At 38.1% G+C, this 10,281-nt stretch overlaps 1 protein-coding gene across 3 annotated transcripts; it reads left to right on the forward strand.

Moving 5' to 3' along the window:
• Window positions 1-132: 132 nt before the first annotated feature.
• On the forward strand, window positions 133-10,022 carry LOC147147375 (B-cell linker protein). 3 transcript variants are annotated; one of them, XM_086030774.1, is made up of 19 exons: window positions 133-229; window positions 2,288-2,313; window positions 2,395-2,423; window positions 2,505-2,542; window positions 4,026-4,131; window positions 4,775-4,845; window positions 4,939-4,978; window positions 5,358-5,444; window positions 6,254-6,282; window positions 6,626-6,662; window positions 6,771-6,843; window positions 7,482-7,512; window positions 7,637-7,673; window positions 7,985-8,084; window positions 8,226-8,263; window positions 8,363-8,403; window positions 8,483-8,551; window positions 9,302-9,460; window positions 9,645-10,022. In XM_086030774.1, the coding sequence occupies exons 1-19, from the start codon at window positions 221-223 to the stop codon at window positions 9,765-9,767; spliced, it is 1,143 nt and encodes a 380-aa protein (XP_085886900.1). In that variant the 5' UTR covers window positions 133-220; the 3' UTR covers window positions 9,768-10,022. The 3 variants fall into 3 exon arrangements, with proteins under 3 accessions (XP_085886900.1, XP_085886901.1, XP_085886902.1); XM_086030775.1 differs by having other exon boundaries at window positions 2,505-2,539; XM_086030776.1 differs by lacking the exon at window positions 5,358-5,444.
• The last annotated feature ends 259 nt before the right edge of the window (window positions 10,023-10,281 follow it).

A 10,281-nucleotide genomic window follows, 5' to 3' on the forward strand; every position in this document is an offset into this window, starting at 1 on the left:
CCTTTACAGCGGGTTGCACACTAAAAGGTTTGTACAAAGTGATCTGATATGCAAGTCAAGAGGCGTGGATCCACAGCAGGTAAGGAAATGCAAAAGAGTTGAGTTGGAACTGTCCTCGGTAGAATGTGTGTGTGTGCTTTCATTGCTTGGTGGCATTTGCATGTGGGACACCAAACAAAGACGTTGATTTCTTCATCACTTGAGGCTTCATCTCAAAATCATGAAAATGGTAATGTATTATTTGGCATACAGGATGTTCATTTATTTTATCATTTCATTTAAGTTATTAATTTTCCATAATTAATCGTATTTTTCAACTACAATTTTTTCCGAAGCTTGGAACCATTATTTACTTGAGTAAAATCTTGGAATTAAAGAAATAAAAGTATATTTCGATTCAAAGACTGTTCTAATAGTTTTCTTGATCCTTGAATACTATTCTTTTCCTGTAAAATACAACATTTGAACGATACACCAAGGACATCCAACTAATATGGTATTTAAATTTGGCTGTGCAAAGTGTGCAAATTATTTTGGATTTCTCCAATGAGCCGTCAAGAAACTTTTTTTAAAGTAAAACTACGTAAAAGTCCGTCTTCACGACAGTGACTCTGCTCTAAATTTGGCTGCACAGTGAGCAGAGGTCAGCTGCTACAGGAAGTAAATAAAACTGAGTTAACTGAGTTCATTTTTTTTAGTGCGTTATGAAATTTAAATTAATCTCCATAGTTAATACTTTAATTTTAATTTAATTTGAATTAATTTGATTTAATTTATGAAAACAAAATGCAGCCCAATAATTCTCTCATGAAGTCTTTTATGAATCTGACAGGAGTGTAAATTCAAAACCACTATGACTGATTGTTAAAAATTCAACAAATAGTACTGTATGAACCTGCTGTTGCTGCAGAGTTTTATGCAGAGGGACAAGTGAGTTGAGTTTTGTATCATGTTCTACACAACTTTTCTCTGATGTCATGAAAGGCAGCATTGTCTCTGACTGACATGCTACTATTGACATACAAGAAGAAAAAAATCCCCCTCTTTGACCTTCCATAATCATTTACTCTATATCAACTCTTCTTTCATGACAATTTACACCTGCGGGAAAGCTGTATGGGAAAACAGACGGGACTGTCGCAAGCATTTCCTGATTTGATGCAATCTTTAGTTTCAATCACTGAAACACAGTTTGGTGCGAAAAGATCTTTGTCAATGACACGCAATAATAAGTGAATGTATTTTGCACTTCATTCATTTATCAGTGCATATTTATCATATTTATCAGTGCATTCATTTCAAATGAGAAGATTACTTATGTGGCAACTTAGTCTACTTATAAAATAAAATCATGTATACGTAATAAGAAAAAAATGCAATTGTCATTATATAATTGAGGGGCAATGAGAACTATACTGTTTAAACATCACCGTTTGTCTGTTCCCTCACCAACATAAAAAAAAGGAATAAGTCCGATATTGTAGATAAGATAAACCACCATAATAGTAGACTAACCGTATCTTTTGATAATTTTCTTGAAAGAGGAAGTCAACCCAAACATATTTTTTTCCAGAATACGTTATATGCAATAACACTAGTTGAAACAAGGCTTTCAGATAAATATTGCTTTTGTGGAATAAGAGTTAATCCACACGTTCTTAGCCATCAGCGGAGGCCATTTAGTCACTTATGTCGACTGAAAATGGCATCACAGTTGCTCAGGGCTCAGTTAACAGCTCACCTGCTTTCTGAAACTGAGCCCTGAGCATCCGTGATGTCATTTTCAGTCGACAGAAGTAACAAAATGGCCGCCCCCTGAGATGGCTAAAAACGGGTGGATTTTGTTGTTTAACTCATATTCCACCGACACAATATTAATCAGAATGCCTTGTTTCAACTCGTGGTCCTGCTGGGAACATATTCTTTAAATGCACGTTACTTCATAAGGTTTATTTGTCAATCTATCTATCTACTTTGACAGAAAGAATATTCAGTAACAGCAAAAACAAACCCATGTTACTTATAGAGAAACAGTAATACATTATTAATATGATTTTTTTTTCTTTTAAATGCTATGCCAAGTTAAGATTTACCCAGCATCGACTTTTTACTGCCTGAACAAAGCGTCTTTATCCATCAGGGGAGAGCTTCTGCCTGACTCATCATGTTTGACTAGTAAAGACAAGTCAATGATTATAGTCAATTCTTATATAGGCATGCATTTAAGACAGCACAAACCTGTAGTGAACATATTGAAATAGCCAAATATTTCTTTTGCTTCTTGCAGAGTTTCTTTGGTAAACTGAAGAGCATGTAAGTACAGTATAACCACCTCAAACGTCTACCCTACTCTTGTGTAAAGCTTTGAGCCAAGCCTCTTTCATCTCCGCACAGCGGCGTTCCAGCACCACCCAGGAGGACAGGTGATGTCAATTGCCTCCCTCAAAAGTGCTTTTATCAGTTTGTTTTGCTAGACCTGCATTACTATCGGCACATTGTTTCAGGCAACAGTGAGGACTTGGGGTGGAAACAGCATGGAGTTGTAAGTAAAGTATTTCAATTAATTTTTTTTCTTTACATTTCTTCTTTTTCTTTCTTTCTTTATTTTTTTCCCCATATATATATATATATATATATATATGTGTATGTATATATACAGGTACGACTCAATACACTGCAGATTTTTTTTATAGTGCTAGTTTGTACGTTGTGTTTTTACAACGTACAAATCCGTATAGCGTCCTAATTGAGTGCCTGTATTTTTTACATTGCAATCCAGCATGTTTTTTGTTTTTTCTTTATAGAAGATTGCGATTTGGAAATCCATCCATCCATTATCTGTACCGCTTATCCTCACAAGGGTCGCGGGGCGCGCTGGAGCCTATCCCAGCTGTCTTTGGGCAGTAGGCGGGGGACACCCTGAACTGATTGCCAGCCAATCGCAGGGCACACAGAGACAAACATCCGCACTCACAATCACACCTAGGGGCAATTTAGAGAGTCCAATCAACTTACCATGCATGTTTTTGGAATGTGGGAGGAAACCGGAGTACCCGGAGGAAACCCACGCAGGCACGGGGAGAACATGCAAACTCCACACAGGGAGGCCAGAGCCGGGATCGAACCCACGACCTCTGAACTGTGAGGCGGACGTGCTAACCAGTCGACCACCGTGCCGCCTGATTTGGAAATCGGAATTGGAAAAAAAAAAAAACGCTTTTGAGAGGGAAAGTAAAAGTAAACAATTATAATAATGTGATTGCCCAAGTGTGCACACCCTCTTATAAGTGGGTGTGCAGCTGCGTTCGTAATTAACCAATCACATTCAATCGCATGTTAAACGGGATTCAGCCCACACCTGCTACCATTTAAAGTGCCTCAGATGAACCTCAAATAAAGTTCAAATGTTCTAGTTGGCTTTTCCTAACTTTTTTTTCTGTTTCCTAAAAGAAGCCTGAAGGTTTTGCGCAGACACTCACTGCTCTTTGGAACTGTTCATAATTCTGCCCACCTTGTGATTAATTGATTTATTTCGGGGGTGGTAGACGTTGGCCCAAGTCCGGTAACGAGGTCAAAAATTATCCTGAAAAAAACACACTCAGTCTTACCTTATATTATATCTCCCGATGAAAGTGTTAAATATTACATATATTATTTTCCCAATATACTGCATCCTCACATGGACATACAATGACTATTTTTAGACAGATTTTTCTGGAACTTCTCAGTGACGCTAGGAATTTGGGGCCTTAAAAAAAAATATCCTTTAGCCCCAACCACTTTAAATGTCGCTAGAACTATTTTCTAGGGCCCCCGTCAGTCAGAATCATCATCACTTTTTGCCCTGGAGGTGCACATGTCTATGAAGTGTAATTTGGTGGTGAACCCAAATTGTTTGGCCTTAGCGGAGGCCTGCGCAGAGCTATTGTGTACCACTAGATCTGATTCTTTGAGTCATAGAATAGGCAGAAATAACTGTTCTTACTAAATCAGTGAGCCAACAATGTGGACTGTAAACGTTTCAGTGGCAGGAGGATGAGGAGGAGGAAGGTGACATGTATGAAGTTCCTCCCTGTGAGCGTCCAGCTGTCACAGTCCCGCCGAGACAAGTGGAAGAGAACGTTTATATGGGTAAGAACATTCACTCACACAGAAAGGGAATTGTTGTGCAGTGGCGCCTTGAGATACGAGTGACCCTACTTAAAAAAATTTCGAGCTACGAGATGTCGTTCAGCCAAATGTTTGCTTTGAATTGTGAGCGGACTTGAGGAATGGTGAACTCAACTCAACTCGCTTTGCAATAAGCTCCACTTTGCCAAATAGTGAACTATTCTACAAAAAGACGATTCGTGCTATTTCTTGTCACTCCCAGTTGAAGTTGACTGCCAAGGGAAACAAAACAAAGAGGAAAAAAAACACATAGCTTAGCCTTTCAGTCCTCGTACTTAATGTTAGTGCTCATTAGCATTTATGTTGTGGTGCTCTAACCCTTTAAGCAACAGATTGAACACAAATGGTGCGGCAACACATGCAGACAATATGGACAGTAAAACAATGTAACAGTACTCAGTCATATATTCTTTATCCTCTATGAATAACGACAATATAAGTGTCGTACTGACGAGCTGATTTGAGTTAAGACATCTCAATGAACAGTACATCTGTCTTATACTGACCCAAGGTGGCCAAAGCGGGCACACCAGAAAGAGCAGCACAATGGCCATTCTATTGATGCGGTGTGACAAAAATTGTAAATTAAAAAAAATGTTTTTAGAACGAACCCCCAGTGCCGCAGTCCCACAACGTTTGGCTGCACCGGCATCAAGACTAGGTGGAAAACTTCAGGTAAACACAGCAATGATGTCCTGTCTGTCATGACTGTTTCTGATCATTTCTTTTACAATATATTTGTAAATGTTTACCTTCTGTCCCCGACAGAAGCCTCAACAACATGCTAAGGAGTCAAACGTCAAGAAACGTGAGTCAAACACAGCTTAGAGTGTCATTGTCGAATAGTGTACAGTGGTTAGTACGCCTGCATCAACTATCAAAAGGTTGAGGGTTAGAATTTCGGCTTGGGCCTGATGAGGACTTTGTGTGTTTTCTTTATACGTGTGAGTATGTGCGCGGGTTTTTGCTAGCTTCCTCCATTGCAAATATGCATGTCAGGTTCACTGAAGACGCTGACACGGGGATGAGCAAATTGTGATTCTTAAGTGTCACATTTGATTTTTAAAATGAACAGATGGGCCAGGTCTTTCAGTGAAGAGATAATAAAAACAAGTTCCATCCATCCAAAATGAATGGAGGTATGTTATTATGAAGATGAATCTTTTCAGTCTTCTGTCATCCTTCAGCACCTGAGGTCGACAGAAACGAGAAGCCTGGCAGGAAAAAGATGGCGGCTCCTCCTGCTCCCTTTCTTACGTCTGCCATGGAGGAAGGTGCAGTCATTCATGTGAATTAACAAGAATGCAGTTTTTTATTGCAAGGATAATATCCTTTTTTCTTTCTTTTTTTTCTTCTTTTTTTTTTTAATAAATGTGCATTCTACTGCACCGTGTGGACAAAAGTATTGGTCACCCCAAAGGAAACTGAAATAACTAGGACAGCTTCAAGTCTTCTAGGAATACGTTCTCAGAAGATTTTGGGGTGTACACAATGCATTTATGGCGCCCTCTTGTGTCTCAGTGTGGCAGTAAAAGCATCTGCATTTAAAGCGGAATTCAACCCAAACATATTTTTTTAAGAATACGTTCTGTGCACTTTTGTGGAATGTGAGTTAAGTAGCAAAATTTTAGCCATCTCAGTGGGCAGCCATTTTGTCATTTCTGTCAACTGAAAATGACATCACAACTGGTCAGGGCTCAGGTAACGACCAATCACGGCTCAGCTTCAGAAAACAGGTGAACTGTGATTGGTCGTTATCTGAGCCCTGAGGGTCTGTGATGTCATTTTCAGTCGACAGAAGTGACAAAATGTCCGCCCACTGAGTTGGCTAAAAACGGGTGGATTAACTCGTATTTCATATTAATTATATTGCCTTGTTTCAACTAGTGGGCCTGCATAGAACATATTCTTGAAAAAATTATGTTTGGGTTGACTTTGTAGGGTTTCTCTTGGTGTCATTTTTTGGGATCACAAAAAGCCTGGCATTTAAACCGGGGTGTGTAGACAGTCTGTGGATCTCCATTTATCTCACTATATGCCAGTCATCTTTACCTATAATTTTTTTTTTTTTTTTGCATTTCAGATGTATATCTGGATCCGAATGAAGAGCAGGTAAATTAATTAAAACGTGAAATGAAAATATTCTATTCATCTCACGATGCAACTTTATGAATATCAAAAACAACAACAAATCATTTTCAGCATCGATACTATTGTAATTGTCCAACAACAAAAAGGGAAATACATACGCCGTATTTGTGTGAAGCTCATTGTTGAAGTTTAGAATTGAAAACATTTACTTAGACTCATGTTTGATTGTCTTTTGTGTATATTTTGTATCAGTTATGTGATGCAAATCTCCATCATAAAATGTGTTTCATTAAACGCTAAATACACACGCAGTACAGTGCAGTTCTCCTACTGTCATCAAACGCTGTGTGTTCTCATGTTTCAGAGGGATAACGATGACCTGTATTTAGAACCAGCAGCTGGTAGGCCGCATGAATGTGGACTCGATTACGTTGATTAAATGTTTGCATAGTTTGTATGAAACATTTTCCAGATTCGGATCTTAACTTCCTTCTCTTCCTGCCCCTCAGCGTGTCCTCCAGCTCCCCGGGGCCCGATGAGAATGTCTTCATCCACCAAGACGTCACTCGCGCATTTACCCATGTATGTGACGGTCTACCGCTGATACACGGTCACAATTTTAGGTGCACCTGCACAACGTAATACACTACAGATGTATCAAATATTCTGCCTTTACAAATATATTCATGAATGGAAGTGTTCATTTTAAACATGTTTGCTAATTGCGGTTGTAGTTTGTGGCAGCATAGTGTTCAAAATGACAGCAAAAACAATGACAGGTGTAAATGTTATTATACATAAGAGTACGGTAATCAAATTTTTACCCTGCTCATAAATACTTTTTTTGTAATCAACTTGAAATTTTAAAAATCCCGTATTTACTCCCTGAGTGGGACACAATATTCATGTTGCAATGTATTGTGCACATTTCAGTGTTTCAACATATATAAATCCTTTGGAAATATTATGAAGAAAAAAAATATTTTATCTTTTTTCCCATCAATTAATTTTTCACTTAAATACTTTTCTATTCACATGGAAAATTTGGAAATTCGCAGACATTTTTCAGCCCTAACAACATAATGGGAAAATACATGATCATGTGATTATCAAGGCATTATTGGAGGATGTTAACTGTATAACTGCGCATCCTAATGTCGTGGCGTTTGAACGTACCAGTCATATTGCTACATATAGCCTGACATGCTTTCACTACGCAGAATGAAGCCTCCACTTCCAAGAGCAAAGTCAGTGAGTTGTCCCTGTTCTCTTCCTATTTAAAACATTGGAACTTTTCATTCCTATTCATTTAGTTGACGGAATTTAGTGAAGCTTCTTTCTTTGGACACAGTTACATCTATTTACTCCCTTTCAGAATTCATTCCTGCCTTCCCTGACAGAGGTAAAAACAGGTAGAAACCCTTTGACTCACTTTTTACAACGGATATAAAAAGTCCTCACACCCTTGGTCAAATGTTGTGAAGCATGAAGCCCCACTTGAAAATATAATAGAAATAAGTCACATTGTTGTCAAAGCACTATATAAATAAAGGTCTATTGTACTGTATTAATGCTGGAAATGTTTTGAAATGGTCTTATTTTGATCTCATTTTTTAAAATCCCAAGAACCTGGCATTCAAACAGGGGTGTTGAGACTTTTTATATATAAGGTATGAACTCTACTAATTAGGGGAAAAGCAGTCAGCAATTCCAAACATTTCAGCTCCTAACTTTGAAGCAAGACCAGCCACCTCTAAACAGCCCTCACTAATGGAAGGTTTGAAGCCCCCTCTGCCAGCCAGTCTAAAGAACACTATGCTCAGGTCAGTCACCAAGTTCAATAGGTTAAAGTATGCTAAATGCGTGTAATGTTTATATGCGTTTTAATTCATATTGGCTTGACTTTGCAGGCCAACTGCATACTAAAGCTATGTTTGATATTAACATTCCGGTCTACATTTCAGCCATACAAATCCTCACATGCTGAAGACTAAGCATGCAAGTAAGCTCATTTATTTTTCACCAAAAATGCATAGATCATCACTTTGATGAATTGCAAGTTTTTAGGTTTAAAAAAACCCATTTTATTTTCTATTTTGAGCCTCTGGTGGCGGGAGAACAACCAAACAATCGGGGAATGAGGTAGAAAAATAAACATAAATAAATGAAAAAAAAACATTGCATAATGGAGACTTACTTATATTCATGTTAAATCACATAGGCCAAAGATTGGTTTGCTGGTGATTGCAACAGGAAAACAGCAGAGGATCTCTTAATGAGAGTCAATAAGGTACGGTAATCCTTTTATGTTCTCAAGGTCTTGAGGGACCTCTTGCTTGACAGCATTTTGAAGTTACGAGCAACTTTTAGCAACATTTTTTATATTAATGTTGGATGAATTCAAATTTGTAAAACTTCGGGGTCATTCGATTTGAGAACCTCCACGGATACGGTACACTGAAAAAAAAATGACGGTTGAATTTACTCAATTATATTTCGTCAGGTGGTTGCAGAAAATAAAATCAACTGGATTCAGATGATTATATTTCGCGCAACCACTTCAAATAAAATTGGGTAAATGATGCACAGCATTTTTTTCAGTGTATGTGCATTTCAATAAATTCCAATAATAAGGGAAAGCATTTTCTACATTTTTATTTCAGTAGTTTAATTTAAAAAGTACATTTTATATATCATGTAGATTTACTACACACAGTGTGAAAGATTTATTGATTTTCATTTTTTTAAATATAATTTGGATTACAAAAAGAAAATACAGTATTCCCCATCTAAAAAAATACTGTATATTACATAAATAAAAATCAAATGTTTTTGATATAGAAATTAAGAAAGAATTGGCCTTCCGGAATTTATTTTATTTAGTTTCATAAATCTATATAACAAGAGTTTCACTATTTGAATTGAACCACTAAAACGAATCAACATTTCCACGCTGCCAACGTTTAATTATTGAGATGCACCTGTATTAATTTTCGAGCCCATTTGTTGTGAATTATTGTCCTCTTTGTCCTCGCTGTAGGACGGTACCTTCCTCATCCGACACAGCTTGACACAGAACACCCGGCAGCCTTTCACCCTCGCTGTGCTCTACCATCAGAAGGTCTACAACATTCCCGTCCGCTTCCTGGAGGAGAAGCAGGGCTTCGCTCTGGGAAAGGAGGGCAAGAAAAGTGAAGAGGTGAACTCAGATTGGATGGTCGAGATGCACGCGTGTCTAACATAGGGACATATACAAACATATACATATATGAGGGAAATTATAACTAGAAAATGACCCGTGATGATCACGAATTTGACACCTCAGCATTAGAGATGTGGGCAGAGCTAGTTTGATAAATCCAACTTTCTCTCCCTTATGTCAGGTTTTCGCCAGCCTAGATGAAATTGTGATGCACCACAAGAAGAACCTGCTCTATCTGATTGACAGCAAGAGCCAGGCCAAACACGCAGTCTATTTATCTCACGCTGTTAACATCACATTTTAAAGAATATGATCTTTATGATGAAAATGTTGTCACACTATATTGGACACAACACTATATTGGACATGCATAAAACTGCATGAAATTGCATTCCACAGCTTAAGGTACACTTGCAGAGCTGTATTTAAAGCGGAAGTCAACCCAAACATTTTTTTTTCAAGAATATGTTCTATGCAAGCCCACTAGTTGAAACAATGCATTCTGATAAATGCTGCGTTTGTCAAATAAGTGTTAATCCACCCGTTTTTAACCATCGCAGGGGGCGGCCATTTTGGCACTTCTGTCGACTGAAAATGACATCACGACTGCTCAGGGCTCATGTAAGGACCAATCGTGGCTGACCTGTTTTTTTGAAGCTGGGCCGTGATTGGTCGTTATCTGAGCCCTGAGTAGTTGTGATGTCATTTTCAGTCGACAGAAGTGACAAAATGGCCGCCCCTTGAGCTGGCTAAAAAGGGCTGAATTTTGCTGCTTAACTCATATGCCACAAACGCAATATCGATCAGAATGCCGTGTT

This window comes from Filicampus tigris, chromosome 5, assembly GCF_054856515.1.
Source record: "Filicampus tigris isolate MCC_2025a chromosome 5, RoL_Ftig_1.0, whole genome shotgun sequence".
In the NCBI taxonomy this organism is placed as follows: Eukaryota; Metazoa; Chordata; class Actinopteri; order Syngnathiformes; family Syngnathidae; genus Filicampus; species Filicampus tigris.

Bases quoted from the DNA above. Each gene is read 5' to 3' on its own strand.
- LOC147147375 (XM_086030774.1), top strand. The intron at 4,979-5,357 runs GTGAGTCAAACA...GTCATCCTTCAG, and splicing joins GGAGTCAAACGTCAAGAAAC to CACCTGAGGTCGACAGAAAC. The intron at 6,663-6,770 runs GTAGGCCGCATG...CCTGCCCCTCAG, and splicing joins GTATTTAGAACCAGCAGCTG to CGTGTCCTCCAGCTCCCCGG.